The sequence below is a fragment of the Phyllostomus hastatus genome, unplaced genomic scaffold, assembly GCF_019186645.2.
Source record: "Phyllostomus hastatus isolate PE091 unplaced genomic scaffold, TTU_PhHast_1.1 phas_contig_86, whole genome shotgun sequence".
Lineage (NCBI taxonomy): Eukaryota > Metazoa > Chordata > Mammalia > Chiroptera > Phyllostomidae > Phyllostomus > Phyllostomus hastatus.
Window position 1 is genome coordinate 60,610,535 of NW_025333977.1, and position 17,594 is coordinate 60,628,128.

Here is a 17,594-nt window from a genome sequence, read left to right on the forward strand (position 1 = left end):
GCTTCATTCTGAGAGAAATAGAAAGTAGCTCATTCATTTATTCTTCCAAAATTTAAAGAACTCTTACATTATAGAAGGCATTGTATTAGGCTCTGGAGACATATAGTTCAATAGATTAAGATCCCGGATCTTGAATGCTCAAAGTGTGGTGGATAAAGCAACTTTTAAATAAAAAAATGTGTTTTGTTCAAAAAATAATTTCAATACTTTGAAATATATAGTGGAACCTGGGTTCTCAAACTTAATTTGTTCTGGACGCCCGTTCAAAAACTGAGCGGTGCCTGAGAGATGTGTGACTGATCAAACAGGTGTCAGTGCGAGAGGTCTGTCAGGGCGAGAAACTGGGTTTTGTTGGACAATCGAGATGTATTTTCCATGAACAGCTTGGCTGAGAACCTAGTTGTTCAACACAGGAGACATTTGGAAACTGAGATTTGGCTGTATTTGAAATGGAAATACTACAGCCAAATAAAATTTACAAATAAATATAGATGGGAAAAGTACTTTTTATATTTTAATAGATAATTTGGCATAACATATACATATAATAAAAGGTTTATTTACATTTTAATTTTGCATTATTTACATTCTCATTCAGACTGAAGTCTTCATGAGTAAAAAGATTAATAGCATAATATATGTAGAAATTTAAGATTATTTTATAAAATTATCTTATTATCTCTTGTGCATTGTGCCATTCCTGATTCTCCAGTTATATATATATATATATATATATATATATATATATATATATAACTGTCATATATATAAGACAAAATATTTACATAAGGCATTCAATTATTAAAATAATAAATATTTTGGTGAAATTCTGAAAGTTATAAAGTTAAAATTAACCCTTTTTTATGTGGTTACAATTTTTGTTTTGTCTTTTTTTTCACCTGAGACACTTGAGTTTAAAAGTTCTATACCAATTTAAAGGTGTTATTTTTAGAATGTCATTCATATTTCACTAAATTAACTCTACCTTAATTTTAACCTAAGGGAGTACTTGATCAACTCCCTTATGAATATACTAATATGAGTGATGAAATTAAAATAGCAGTAATAATGACAGATCTGTAGTGTTAAGTAAAAACCTGTTATAGACCAAATTATTTCCTGTTACTAAAAATATATATACTTGAGATGGAATCAGATTTGGGGTAAAACCATGTCATTGTAGTGTTTGATGTGGTTAAAAATGCAATTTTGAGGATGTTTTTAACATGATATATTTAAAGAGGAATGCTCATATATCATGGAAATAGAATTTTGGGTGAATTTTCAAATAAATTCCTTCATAAATTGAGTTTTTTCCCTGCCAAAATCAGGTGAGAAAATTAGCACATAGTATTTTAATTAAAAAACAGTTTTCTATTTCTTAATCCTGAAAAGGTGTTACCTAATGATATCGAATACAGAAAATGTGTACAAGGAGGAAAGTCAGTAATTGCTATTTAATTAACATAAAGGGTAAGGGTCATCAAGGAACATGTAAAGAATACATGAAGTTTGAGGTTGGGAGGTGGAGGTGGGTAGGGGGGGAAGAGGTGGTGGGAAAATGGAGACAACTGTACTTGAACAACAGTAAAAAATATTAAAAGAATAAACAAAGGTCAATGCAGTGGTATTTAAAAAATAAAAACAAGCTTAGAGTAAAAGTTAGCCTAAGGTTTGTGATATGAATATTTAAGGTTAAAATATTTATTTTACATATACCAGGCACCAACAAATTTCAATTATTTTTTCTAATATTTCATAATTAATGTATCAAACTGATAATAAGATACATAAAATTGTGTCATTTATTTAATAATTTGTTAAGCATGGATTTTGTATAAAGCACTGACAGACACGGAGCATACAGCAGTGACTTTTTAAAAATTACACAAGGTGAAAAGCAGAACATGTGGCAGAGGTATCTGACCAAATTTTTGAGTAATAAATGGTTGTTAGCAAGGGTAGCTAAAGATTTTTCTTGGAATCCTAAAAGCAAAGATTAACCATGCAATATTTTAACCAGAAAAATGATGTGATCTCATTTATGTTTTCTGAACACAATTTTCTTTAGTTCTAGAAGCATTAGAGGAGTGGAAAATTGGTACAAGGGAGATCACTATTATGGCAAAGCAGATGAAAGAAGTGATTGTGGAACTATAAAAAGATAAATGAGATTTGAAAATTATTTAGGAGGTAGATCAACCAGATGTGATTACTTGATTGATTTAGAAAAGATGAAAGAACAAGATGTGTGTCCTGTATGTAGTGGATGGAGACTGGTGGTGTGTGTAGAACAGAGATTGCTGGAAGAGGAACATATTGAAGGAGGGCTGGAGATTTTGAGTTCATTTTGGACATATCAAATGTGCCATGTCTTTTAGACATTCCAGTGGATATACCAAATAAGTACTGCACACACGTAAGTGTAGGTTGTGGCACAGAACTGCCGTGGGATATAAATCTGAGAGTGATTGGTGAGGACAGAGAAACTGAAAAGATGCATATTGCTGAAAGGTCCTAGAGAAAATTATGTGAGAACAGATTGTGAATCACATTATTGGTGATCTCAATATCTAAATATTAAACATAAGAAGATAACTGAACTGAATCTGGGAAAAAGTAATTAGAGATGTAAGAATTGAGTCAGAAATGTGGGGGTCAGTGATGGAGAATAATATAACCTAGGGATAATTCTTAGGAATATTTGCGTCTAATCAATATTTTATTTCACATCAACATTCTGATGTGAAATAAGAGTTTGTATTATATCCCTTGATTTTGGTAACTTGGTGATTATTTGGTGGTCTTCATAAATGTTTGGTAGAAATACATGTTAAGCGTATTATCTGCTTTGGCATGTAGTTATAACTTATTTTGAATATGAAGAGAATGGTGAATCATGCTTCAGTAACTATTTGTTACACAAGTTGTTACCTATCTTATAAACTATTTAATCTAAAAAGTGCAGTGCTAGGAGAAATCAGACCATATTCTGTTTTCCTCTCTTCAAATAGCTACCTGCCACTGTATATTTTACATAATTGAAACAGATACTTTCTTATCCATACTCCTTTGACACACACCATTCCTTTGCATTAAATAGACCAGGAGTGCCAGGGAGATAACATTCCCTCCTCCCTCCAGAGCAATTCTCACCAAGAACTAATAAGAATTGGTAAAAACAAGGTCTGGGAAAAGTCCAGCCATTGTTATTATAATGGGAGTGGTTTACACAACACGATATAACCTAGCAGCCAAGGAGAGTGGACTGGAATGCACATTTGTGAACAATGATGACTTCACTGTACTAGTCAGTGTGGAACAGTAGACACTGTTGAGTGAGCATGTGTACTGTGTGGCTGTCGCACTCAAAATGACTGAGCAAATACAGCAATGAATGTGCATCAAATTTTCCATTCCTCCATGGAAACTATTTGGATGATTCAGAAAGCCATAGCTAAGGGCAACTGATGATTGGCAGCTTCATCACGACAAAATATCTACTCATGGCCCATGTTCCATGAAGTTTTGGCAAAACATCAGTCATCCAGGTGATTCAGTCTCCCTATGGCCCAGATGTGTTGCCCTGCAACTATTGGCTTTTCCCAAAACTAAAATCACCTTTGAAAGGGAAGAGATTTCAACCATTGATGAGATTCAGGAAAATAAAATGGGGCAGCTGATGGTGACTGGGAGAACTGTGTGAGGTCCCAAGGTGCCTACTTTGAAGGGGACTGAGGCATTATTGTCCCATGTACAATGTTTGTTATATCTTGTATTTTTTTCCCTACATGTGCTATTTTTCATATTGTATGCCTGGATATCTTCTGGGCAGACCTGTATTTCCTAAATACTCCTGTGCCCATCAAGGAACATAACTCTGATTCATGCCCTACATTGTTTCTCAGAGTTGACAGCAGAATTTAACCCCAGTCATCTCTGGTGTAATCGGCTCAATAACACAGTTTTGTTTTTTTTTTAATTTTCTTCCTTCCCTTTCTCCCTCATTTCTCAGTGCTTTCTGAGCTCACTCCTCATAAAAAACAAAAAACAACAACAACAAAAAAAAACATGTTCCAATTTCTGTCTGTTAGGATCCTGTATTAGTGTTCTCCAGAGAAACAGAATTAATAGTGGGGATGGACACACACATATATACACACACACTAAGCATATGGCTCACACAATTATGGAGTCTGGCAAGTCTCTGAATCTTCAATCTGAGTCAGCATGCAAAAGACAAGAAAAACCAATTCTTTATTTTTATTCTGAGTCCAAAACTTGAGAGTCAGAACTGATGTCATTTCAGCCTGAAGTCCAGCAGGCTCAAGACCCAGGATGTTCAGTTCAAGTCTAAAGGCTCAAAAACAGTCAACATTTTAATTTATAGAAAGAGTTGGGCGAGGGTCAGCTTTTTTGTTCTAGTCAAACCTTCAACGGGTTATTTGAGAGCCACCCACTTTATTTCCAGCAAACAGCTTTTTAAGTCTACCAATTTAAATATTAATCTTCTCTAGATTAAGCTGTACAAATTGGCGGTTACAAAATAGTCATGGGGATGTAAAGTACAGCACAGGAAACACAGTCAACAACATTGCAATAACTATGTACGGAGGCAGGTGGGTACTGGAAATATTGGGGAGAGCAATTTGTTAAGTATATGACCATCTAACCACGATGCTATAAACATAAAACTAATACAAAATAGTATTAAAATAAACTGTATTTAAAAATGAAACATTAATAAGCATTCATCTGCTTCAGAATGCTATTACAGAAATACTTGTAGTAAAGTTTGGCTGCATATCTGGGTGTCCCATGATGCATTCAAGTTGACACATAAAATTACCCATCACAGACACCTAAATTAACACGATTTTCTTTCCCAAAATCATACTTTTGTGATCTCTCTTTTGCTACTTTTTTTCTGGAAATAAAGCTTTCTTTTATATTGTCAGAAGAAAATAAAATTTTGTTATGCATATACATAGTCAAATTTCAAAAAATCATAGACCTCAGTTTGCCCAGAGTTGTTCTTGCTCACAGCTGTTTCCCTGAATAATTGTTAATATTTTCTCAAGCCCTGGCTGGTGTAGCTCAGTGGATTGAGCGCAGGCGGTGAATCAAAGTGTTGCAGGTTCGATTCCCAATGTGCCCCCAGCAACCGCACATTGATGTATCTCTCTCTCTCTCTCTCTCTCTCTCTCTTTCTCCCTCTCTTCCCTCTCTAAAAATAAATAAATAAAATCTTTAAAGAAATATTTTCTCTTCACTTTAAAAAATGTTCTGCTTTGAAGACAAAATTATATGAGAAGTCTAGTCATTAACTGTGATAATAATAGAAATTATAGTGGTGTATTTAAATCTTTTATTTTTTTCTACTAATTAAAATATGATGAGTATATGTCATATTTCTTCAAATTTTTTTTTTCTTCCTGGGTAATCTTATACTGAAATTATTTACTATGATATATATGGAATGCCTGTTTGTAACCTGGATAATATTGTTGATTACCTTAAATGTATTTTCTTGTTAAAATGATTGGGAAAGAATTAGTTTAAAAAGAATAAATAGTTTATAAGTTTTATATTTCTATATGTGACAAGTCTAAATATTTTTCTGAAATAAGAGTCTAACCTAAAAATTAGCCCTGGTTGATGTGACTCAGTGTGTTGAGCACCAGCCTGCAAACCAGAAGATCACCAGTTTGATTCCCAGTCAGGACACTTGCCTGGGTTGTGGCTGGGTCCCCAATGGACAGCACGTGAGAGGCAACCACACATTAATGTTTCTCTCCTTCTCTTTCTCCCTCTCTTGCCCTCTTTCTATAACTAAATAACATTTTAAAAATAAAAAGAAATAAAAATTAAACAGTTGATTGATATTTATTTAATTGGCTTCAAAGTTAGAGTGTGTTTATAACCCCAGGATATTTCCATTCTTCCATCACAACTAAGGGAAGGATGCGACTAACTTTGACTATCAGGAATGCTGATAGTCAGCACTATGCTGATAGATCAGAGACTATGTTGTTTGTAATGGAGATAAGAGGAGAAGGCAATTCTATGTTGACTGTGGGATACATGATGCCAGGACTTAGCAAAGTCTCATGAAGAAATGATATGGTTTATGGTATCCCCTTTCTTTAGCTTATTTTCCATTTCTGCATGAAATATGTATCTTTATGTTTATTAAATAATATTACATAGCATAAAGTTATAAATATAAATGTCTTAAAGTATTCTTGAATCTTTTTCCACTAAGGGTAATTTTATTACTAAATGGAAATAATTAACAATTATGTTGTAACATGTATAACAAAAAGTTAACTTTTAGCAATATTCTAAATAACTATTTTGAATGTCTTCCTAACTACTTTAGAGCAAGCAGCATGTACCAATTACTGTGTTATTGCATTTTTCAAAAAGATTTTGCATAATGCTCTGAGATAGTAGTTGCTCTTGAGTTTTTTGTGGATACCTTATTATAAGCTTCAGGTATTCCTGCAACAATGAAAGTGTTGTTATTCAAATGTACAAAAATGCATTCAGTCCACAGTAATAGTATTCATAGCTGTCTATAAATAGTTGAGGAAACAATTGTATGAAGTGCTGGATATTCATCTGAACACATTTTTTTTTGCAATTTCACTTTTAAATTCAGATTTCAGAAAAAATACAACAGTGGTGCTCATCAAATATTCAGATACTTCTGTTAGCTTTCCATGGACAGGATAGTAGCTTCTTAAAATTACATACTTTTGTTTCACCAAATCTAAAAAGTCCCTTTTGTATGTACACAATTATTAAAAAGAGCATGAACACACAGTGTGATGTACAGTTACTAAATGTATAGTGTCATATGTGTTTAATGCTCTTTTCACTTTTTTTCTAGATACACCATCAGTTAAGATTATACCATCCACTCCTTTTCCACAAGAAGGACAGCCTTTAATTCTGACTTGTGAATCCAAGGGAAAACCACTGTAAGTGATTTAATGAGCAATGAAGGTTTTTTTTTCTTTTTTTTCTTCTATCCTGCATTGATTACAGGCTTTAACTGCAGAAAAACACTGCTTTTGTCTTGGCTTGGTGGGCAAAATGATCTCTAGAACAGAAAAACCCCTGAACCATGTCTTCATTAAGTGTCTGTAGAAGATTGGTCTTTTTCTTTGTCATCTAGTGAAGTTTCTGGGACGGTATCCAGCTGTGATTTTTTTTTCTCAGTAAGATATTTCAACCTGAAAAGGAGTATAAGCTTAATCAGTCCCTGTTTATGTCATCAGATTGATAAAAGTTAGACATTATTGAACTTACTATTCCATGAAAAGCTTTGAAAATATTGAAGCGTATTCAAAATGTGCCCAAGTTTTAAAGTTAGATGAGGAAGCAGTCTTCTTAATAGGGGAAATCAACTCTATATTTCTTATGTGATAGCTCTCACAAAATATAATTTGTGAATGTCATTTGCTTGGAGGGAATGTAAATGAAAAGTGTCACAAGCCCAACATTTTCAATTGTATTTCATTATTAGAATACATTAGTCCTAACATTACTTCAACTTTAGAATTATACTTTTTCACATTCATGTTTATAAACTGCAAACTCATAGAAAATTTACTTTTTATACAAAACCCAAATCAATATGGATTATCCAAATATAGATTATTCAAATATTATTTGAGAGCCATTTGAACATTCTAATGTAGTAACACTCTAGGTCTAGCATAAATTGATTGATTTAAAAAAAATTTTCCAATTGACTTGCATTTTCATTTAAATTTTAAGAACTAAGGTTTAATTCTTCTCTGTATATAACTGGAAATGCAGATTGGTGCAGCCACCATGGAAAACAGTATGGAGTATCCTCAAAAAATTAAAAATGGATCTGCCTTTTGACCCAACAATTTCACTGCTGGAATATATCCTATGAATCCTGAAATACCAAGTCAAGTCAAATTATTAAAAAATTGTTTTTAAAAATATTTGTTATTTAAGTGTAGATTTCATGTTATTCTATGAGAAATTTTTCTAAAAGTTTTAAGACAGAAGTTTAAAATGTTAACTTCTTCAATTGCATAGCATTGTACTTTTTAACACTAAACATATTTACACTTCCTTATCATAGTTTTGGTATTTTAAAACTGTTTTCTTTCAGTAATTATTTCCTAGAGATATAAATATGCAGATTTAAAGAGCAATTGTGAATTAATGTATTAATTTATCTTTTAAGAAACATTTAAGCATTTTAAACATTAAAAATATTTTATCTTAGTAGCCTTTCTGCATATATCCTTCACAATTCACTTTAATAATTCCTACCATCTGATAAAATTAAATTGCTTATAGAAAACATTTTTCAACTGCAATATGCTATCAAAATGTGACAGTGCATGTTAGTATTAAAATTTTAACAAGAGCTTTGGCTTCAAGTTCAATACCTTAAATAGGGAAAGAAGTATAGCAGAGTCTAGCCAGCTTTAGACATACCTAAATCCAAATTTATTTACTCCTGATTCTGTGTACCTAACACCAGAAACTATCCACTTTCTTTTCCATCTTCATTCCTATTCCTTATGCTTATTACTTTCCAACTCTTTCTGTTTCTCTTCCTTCTCTCTCTTTATCCTTCTGTCTTATTTGTTCATTTCTGTTCTCCCATAAAACCTCAGGGTTCAGCATAAGAATACACAAAGTAACATAATTGGGATCAAGGCATACATAGCAAAGGATTTGGGCTTTTACTTTCCCTCCATAGTTTTGTTTCCAAGTATATGTACCTTATCCACCCAAAGTTTACATTCTTTAAGCTATTTTATACTATCTCTATTGCAACTATAAAGTGCCAGTTATGTTAGAAAGTAACTTTCGAAAAACTAAGATGGGTCCTACAATGATTTTCAGCCCTGAAGTTGAACCCTCAGAAGCTTGAAGGTGAAGAACTATCCAGTCTCAAGACATGCCTTACTCTTGCCATTCATGCTCTTTTATCAGACTTTCTTCTATATTTATTCTGTTACTCAAAACTTGCCAAATTCCTACCAGACTGACTATTTCTAGCATGAGTTTACAGCATATAGAAAACCTCTAATCAGTGCAGTCATTATGTTCTTTCTTTACCCTTATAGGTCCCAATGTGGTACACAAGTAAATGTATATTATTTTCTTATATTGTCTTCTCATTCCCATCTTCGTTTCTAACATTAGCTTCCCTTGTAGACTGCCAGGCCATTAGCATTAAAGGTATAGCTAACATTCCTTACTGCCTTTAGAACATTGGTTTTCTTATGCCCTTCCTAATCATCTTGAAGTCTACTCTTCTACAGTTTCAAAGTACCAATCATGTCCAATAAATGTAGGCATTAACTCCTTTCAAGACAGTCTAATTTCTAGCTTCTCTTTAATTTATATTATATCTTCAACAGTGCTAGATGAGGCAGATGGGACAAAAAAAAAAAAAAAAAAAACAAGAGAAGACTAAAAAGAAATCATTGAATTTTCCCAAAAGGAAATTTTACTGCTCATAAAGAAAACAGTCTCACCAGGGCAGAGAGAACAGAAGGCAAATTGAAATGGATTAATCAGGGAAATAGTAGATGGTGAGGAAGCAAAGGTAATGGGAGGATTGCCCATTTCAGAAAATGAATCAGGAAAAATAGAAGAGAAAGAAGGAAAGGAATTTATGTCAAACAGAAGCTATAAAATAAAAAAGTAATAAAGACTATTCATATTTTAATATAGGATCAAAAAGCCTGAAAAGTGTGGGAATAGAAATGAAGCATGTGATATCACAATAGCAAATGGGTAGGTCTGAGTTTCCTATTTTACTACCAAATTTCTGCTCCATTACTTTGGAGCAATTATACTTGATTCCCATTTTGTTATTTTGGAGTCACTGACAAGCAACACTGGCTCAGTTGATTGGATCCCAAAACCCTTAATTTCTATTACCCTTCCGTTTACCTGATCCACCTTTAATGAGCAAGTGGGACTCAGAAATGGATAATGGATATATGTTTCCTTATAACTTGTTGCTGACATAAATAATATCTTTAATCAATGACCAAATATTTATTGTTTCTTTCAAAATGATTGATTAATGTGTGATTCATCCAAGGTTGTTAGGCATATTGGTAATGAACAAAATACTGCTATCTTTTGTACGAATCACAGAAGATAGTGTGGCTGAACTTGTGCTGAAAATGTTTGTAACTTGCAGTCCTGTATGTTAATGTCGTTTTCTTTGTTGTAAATGTGAGGGCCCCAGTAACTTTTGATGAACAATCCTGCCTTATTTGCCTGCTTTGTACTGAAGCCTTTTTGCTGTTTTCCCACTGAACAGCTGCATAACTTGGGCCAGGACCAAATTGTTCCTCTTGACATTGCTATAGAGGCATTCTATTCTTTCCTTAAAAGAGAGATTACTGTACATGTCTGTCAACTGTTTTAATTTTAGTTTAAAGTGAAGACCGAACTAATGCCAACCACTTTGCTTTCAAGTCCCCAGAGTTTTTGCAACCTTCTTCTTTCTTTGGCTGCATTCCCAGACAGCTTTCAGACAGGACCATTTTTCATTTAGAGAAGAAGAGAGAGGGGTATAATAAAAATAATAAAAAGCTGTTATATTACATTAAAGTCATAACCTTAAAAGGTGTGGGTTTGTACCCCACATTCTATAACCAAGGAATTACTGTTCATTTTAATCCAAAGTCCAATGTTCAATACTTTTAAATATACTTTAGTAAAGCAGTGGGACATATTCAATTAGGTGTGTATTGGACATTTATTCTATAAAAGAAAATAATTGTAGGTATTGTTCATTTTTTCTGTGTATCCAGCACAATGTTTATGTTTTATTTACTATTTTACCTACTGGTAACCACATTTTTTCTTGTGTTCTTGCCATTAATTTAGTATATATAATTGCCTAGATCCCTATACTGTACAAAAGGAAAGATTTTAATTTTTAGAAAGACAAATTGCATACCATATAACAACTAGTGAGGTGTCTTAGAGCAGCCATTAAGCAGCCATTTTTTAAATTATTAAGAATTTAGGAAGAAATCCAGTAAGAACATACTGATGCATTTTCAATTAGCATAATAGAGATTAAAAATGAGATTCAAATGAAAGCAGAACAGTTTTATATCAGGTCAGTTTCCTCAGCCTACATGTCCCTTTTTGCCAACTATACATTATTTTCTAATTGTCATACAACCCAATCACAGCCAGAAGAAATGACAAGACAAACTAGTAGTTAAAAAAGGCAAGTTATCATCCAAAGTGAAATGCCAAAACAAAACAAAATATGAATTTTGAAGAAAAATAATTGCTCTACAATATTAGCAATTGTATATCATTTGACCTAAAGAATAACAGATGTTAATTTTACAAAATTTGTTTCTCACCTACCATCTATGCTATTAAAAGCTATCTAATTAATAATCAGCTTGTTGTTTATCTTCAGATATAATGCCTAACCTATCATGCTCTTAGGCATAAATAGTATGTGGTAAAGTGGCAAGAGAAATACAAAACTAGATTTGAATTATGAATATTGTGAATATCTTTGGCCTCAATGGCCCTGGACAAGTCATATAACCATGCAAAATATTTTTCAAAATTAATACACCTCCTTTTTTAGAGCCATTTCAGGTTCAGTGAAACTGAGTAGAAATCACAGAGTTCCCCAATTCCCCTGCTCCCACATGTGCACAGCCTCCACCACTGTCCACATGCTACGCAACAGTGGTACACTATCACAGGAAATGAACCCATGGGCCCGGCATCATTCATGGACATGCCGTTATTGCCCCAGGGCCCATAGTTTACACTAGGGTTCACTCTTCTACATTCAGTATTCTTATTGTATAAGGTTAAGAAAATAAAATATAATGAACAATTTTTCAAAATTAATGATAATATATATAACATTTCTGCCCCATGTCATCTCATAACAAATAATAACCATGAGAATGATGATAAGTTATATTTATAAGAATTATGAGCATGTATTTAACCAAGTTTTAAACTCAGAATTCTTAGTTTTATATTTAATACACATTCTGATATTGGGCTACTATGACAACTCTGAAAATTATGTTATTATCTCAGATTTCTTCCATGGCTTTGAAATTGAAGGTTCCAAGTAGAATAAATACATTCTAGGATGATGGTTTGTGACTTTCAAAAGGATGATTGAACAGCAAAGAAATCCAGGCTAAAGTAATATCAAAACTGATAGACCAACATGGCTGTTTTAGTTGAAGATAAATAGAAATTATGGGCTGCTAGGAGAGAGGCAGGTGCATGAACCCTCTAAAATATAATATAGCTAGAAATGGGAAACTGGACTATTTTGAGCCACAGAACAGTGCCCTTATAATGTTAAGGTAGGAAGTTTCTCAGAACAACTGGAGAGGATTGGAAGGGAAGAGAATGAGTTTTGGTACAACAAATGTGTGAAAGGCTATACTCTAGAGCAGTTCTACTGGGATGAAGGAACTAATCAGTTAGTGAGTTTTGACAGAGAAGACAAAGCAGGAGATATGGGAGGCTTTAACCAGAACGAAGTGAATGTCATGTCTCGTGAGTGGTTGAGCATCCACGGTCTGTGATGTATAGTCTTGTTTTGACAAAGATTTCCAAGTTCATTGATGCTTATTGTCTTATTTAAACCACACATCTATCCTGTTATAAGAGGTTCACAAAGACTCATAATAATTTCCATTTTGTGGTATCATCAGAGGATGATAAGTCTTATAGGTTCTATGACTTTTTCCAGTCCCACAACTGATAAATGGTAGAATTGGGATAATACCCCCTTTTAAAATTTTGACAGTACTAATGTATGTTATCTTGTTTACTGTATTTTCAGTTCTCCGATCATATTGATTTCTCACAATAACTTGATGAGGTTGGCAAGAATGAGAGTATTCTCATAAAGCCTATTTATCAAATAGTTGTAAATACCAGTTATGTAAGCTTAATGTTAGTATATCTAAATATTGTCTAAAGAGTTTCTAAACATATCTAGTTTCTACCTAGATTTGTGATTAGCTATATAATAATTATTCAATTGTTATATACATTTATTTTAAAAAACAGGTTATATTATTCCTTAATTTTATATAACTTTAAGAAGATTAAGAATGTAGGTTAATACTGCAAAGCAATACTAATGCAGATGTCATGCCAATGCAATGGAATACAGTGGGAAATAATATAGAGTAAATAGAATAAGCAATAAATTAAAAGTAAACACTCTTTAAAAGTAGTATTTCTTAGTAAATATTATGCTTAATATGTTTCCAAAACAATTGGCTGCATAAACATAATGAAGGTCCCCTTATCATTAGAGATACTCTTGCAATGGCAGTCCTTGGATAATGAAGGTTACAGGATATTTAGAGTGTTTTTTCTTTCCTTATATCTGATGTCTAGAGAGATAGATTAATTGAGACATTGTCTCAATTAATTAAATTAAGGATAATATAGTCAATTTCTTCTAAAATATTTTCAAAGGTATAATATTGGGAAGTTTACATAATTTTTAAAAAATATGTATCAGTGTGCTTTCCTTCCCTTGTGTGTTTCTTTTCTGAGACTCATATTGTCTTTTTCTTCCATCTCATGGCTTCAAAATTTAATCACTCATTGACTCTCTGGAAGCACATAAGTGCTTATTTTAGATATGAGACTGAATGTATTTGGTTTTGCTTTTGTAACAAGAAGCTGACTCTGGGTAATCTCTACTGTTGTTATTTAGGCTGGGCATCTGTGGTGTGTTGAGCACTCAGTCATTTTCAATTTAATGTTCCTATGTCTGTGAAAGTCCCATAAGGTGTGCAGAACCACAATTATGGATCCGTAGAGGAAATGTTCTCTTTGCACTTTGCACTTTCCCAGATAAGCAGTTTTGCAACAAAAAGCTAATTATTTTGAGGGATTATGTAAATCTTTAGCAGGAAACTCTAAAACAAAAATGTCTCAATATGCCATTGTGGAATGATACTGTCATAGACATGATTAGAATTTCAAGATGCATTTTTGGGCCCATAGCATTAAAACTCTGGCCCTGGCTGGTGTGGCTTAGTGGATTGATCACTGGCCTGTGAAGCAAAATGTGGCTGGTTCAATTCCTAGTCCAGGTACATGACTGGGTTGTGGACCAGGTCCCCAACAGGGGATGTGCAAGAGGCAACCATACATTGATGTTTTTCTTCCTCTCTTTCTCTCTCCATTCTCCTTTCTCTATAAATAAATAAAAATAAAATATTAAAAAACTCTGTAGTTTACATTTATATATTATTATAAGATTATATCTAAGCATTTTACTTTATATCTAAAGATATACAAGCATTGCATGTGTGTTTATACAAAAAGAAAGTTATCAAAATTTAATTGTAGGAAAATTACAAAACAAAAAAAAACTATTCATTTAACATTAAACATGTGAAATACTATACTATATCCTTGATTAAAGAAATTGTAGCCAACAGTTCAACAAGTGCCATTCAATAACCTTTGCTTTTTTCTCTTTGTATTTTTTTCATATTATGCGTCATAATGTTAGAATTAACATCCATCTGGTCAAGTTACTGAGAAGTAGATTAAATTATGCCTGCATTAAATGCTTTGATTATCACTTTTGTAAAATACACAGATAAAACAAAGTATGGCATATAAAATTAAATTGGACTCACTGTAGATACTTGGTATTATTTCAATTTATTGTTGAAACCAAGAAAATTCTTTTGCCCAGAAAGCCAATTATTCAGACAATCTAAAGGAGATTTCCTACATTACATGTTTTTTAAAAATATATGGTTTATCCATGGCTGGTATAGCTCAGTGGATTGAGTGCAGGCCTGGGAATCAAAGCATCACTGGTTCGATTCCCAGTCAAGGCACGCGCCTGGGTTGTGGGCCAGGTCCTTAGTAGTGAGAATGCAAGAGGCAACCACACATTGATATTTCTCTCCCTTTCTTTCTCCTTCCCTTCCCCTCACTCTATAAATAAATAAATAAAATCTTAAAAAAATAAAAATAAAATATACGGTGTATATTGATTCACTTTTTCATATAGAGTTATAGTCATAAAGAAGTTCTTGACTTCAAAGTTTAATGAAAAAAATAGCAAACAATGCCCTAAATTGTAGAAAATATGATCATTTACAAATGTCTCCTATTAGAATAGGAAGAATCTGTCAGTGATTGATGATGGCCTTCAAGCCCAACTTTTGCAAATTCAAACTACTATAAATATCTGGGACACTTCAAGGAAAGGAAAAACAGAGACAGACAAGAATTTTTAAAGCAGCAGAAGAAAGCAATGACTATTTGACATACAACCAGCAGTTGTCCCTGAAATGGCTGGCTGTGATTGACTGAAAACACTAATGCTCAAAATACAAATAACAGGGATCAGCATTGTACGGTATTATAAAGAAGCAAGATTAAAAATACAATAGCTTAGCAATGTAGGGGCAAAAAGACCTAGAGGTAATAGGAGCTTTCACTGTGGGTTACAAATGCAGTGCTTTCAAATTGATGGTTGTGACTTATTAATGAATTAGAAGATCAGTTTAAAAACCCTTTTAAAGAACTGAAAATAAAATGGAAAATACAAGGAAGAAAAAGAAAAGAAAATGTCACAGTACATTAGAAAGAGCAAATTTTATTTCCTGTTTGTATTTGTGTAGTGTATGAGATTGTAAAATATGCTTTTTACTATAGGTCACACCCAAAAGGTTTGAAAATCATTGCTTTAGCACCACTGTGGTAAAGCTGGACTTGTGGATATTCATCCAAAGAGCATGTTAAGTTCTACTCACTTCAGGTTCTCTACAACCATCACTATTCAAAAATGTATGTTCAAACTTAAGAGATCTTAGCACAAAAAATACAGTCCAATGCCACTAAATATGTTCTCTTTTTTTTGTGCAGAAAAGTTTGATCCTTTGAAGACAAAATGATTAAAATGTACTTTCAAGTTTTTAAGTCTTAAATTTTAATTATCTTCAGCAATTATTTATATGGAAGATTTAATTCCCCAACTAAGAGATAAATTATGTGCACTTTACTTCTACTTTTCTAAGCCTATTGGTTTCAATATTAGAAAAAAAAGTTATGGAGCAGAAGCAGAGGGATTAACATAAGTATTTGATTTTATAAGGTTAATTAGCACTACTTTATAGCAGTAGAAGTAATGGGTTGCAAAGTAATCCTTATATGGACAATACGACCTTGTCATTACAACCTGCTCTTGAGCTGAATGGGTTTCAGGCACCTAATTGATTTTAATGCTTGTGGATGCATTTGATATGGAATCAAATTGTCCTTATAATGTACAAAGATTGATAAAGTGGCAGATTCTGAAATCTTTATCAAAGATTATGATAAAGTCACAGACTCATAAATACTTTATTTAAAAAACATGAAAATGTTCTACTGTGGCCAAGGGGCTCTGCTGTTTGGAGCATCATCCCATACACTAGGAATTTCAACAAAAGGTGTGCCAGTTCTATTCCTGGTCAGGGCAAATACCTAGGTTGCAGGTTCCATCCCTAGTTAGGGTGGGCATGTACTGGAGGCAACCAATCAATGTTTCTCTCTCTCCCTCTTCTCTCTCCAAAAGCATTTTTTAAAAAATCCTCCTGTAAAAATAAAAAATAAAATAATAAAATAAAATATTAAAACCATGAAAATGTTCTAAAGTCTAGCTTAGTCAATTGAGATTTTCAGGAGCTACTAAATTTCAAATAAGTTGAAATATATTTTCTTAAGAATGATAATTTCTAAATATATCATTAAGATCTTAAGTTTAATTTAATAATATTGCTCAGATGTGGATATGGATGTTTAGTAGAGATTTATTAATCTTTTTAACCAGGAATTAATATTCCATGCTTACGAAAGAAAAAAATGTTAGGTATAGATAAGGCACATGAGTAATTGTTTTGCTTTAGCACAAAGTCTTTAGAGATTAAGCATTTTTCACAATCTTGAATATTTTCTCTTCAGTATTAAAATCTGTCATTGCTCTAGGATCATAGCAATCTTATCTTTTCAAGGGATAATCTTTTGTGTGCCATAAATTGGTTGAAATTATACAGTTTGTAGTATGACTGCTTTGTTTCTTAAAAGTGGTCAAAATAAACATCAATGAACACTACCTATCAGTGAAAAGTGGTCCAGGATTTCCCAGGCATTTTAACAAATGCTATTATTTATAAGTTTTCTATAGAGCACTTACCTCTTCCATAAGTTTATGTTCTGTTTAACAACAAGCTTCTAAATTTAGAGGTAAGAAGTGGCTTAAAAAATTATAATCCAGTAGCATATGCTCAGATTAATGAGGATAGAAGAAGTCCATTTATTATTTGCTATTGTGGTTTTAAATCTCATGAAAGTTGACATTGCTGTTACTGTCCCATCTAAATCTACCCTTTAATATAATAATACTGCTCCTACTTGACATTATACTGGTAAAATAGTTGATTTCAGGAATTTACATGAGTAGATAAACTCAGAGTTTTAACTTGTAATTTAAAAGAATAAGTAGGCTTGAATTTTCTACTTCAAACTCACTT

At 32.6% G+C, this 17,594-nt stretch overlaps 1 protein-coding gene across 2 annotated transcripts in view; it reads left to right on the plus strand.

The window, feature by feature from the left end:
• Positions 1-17,594, plus strand: part of CADM2 (cell adhesion molecule 2) — a 1,086,998-nt gene that overhangs the window by 937,547 nt on the left and 131,857 nt on the right. For both annotated transcript variants that reach the window (XM_045851253.1, XM_045851254.1), the window contains exon 7: positions 6,896-6,986. In XM_045851253.1, coding sequence (XP_045707209.1) covers positions 6,896-6,986 — 91 coding nt within the window. The remainder of the gene's footprint in view (positions 1-6,895; positions 6,987-17,594) is intronic.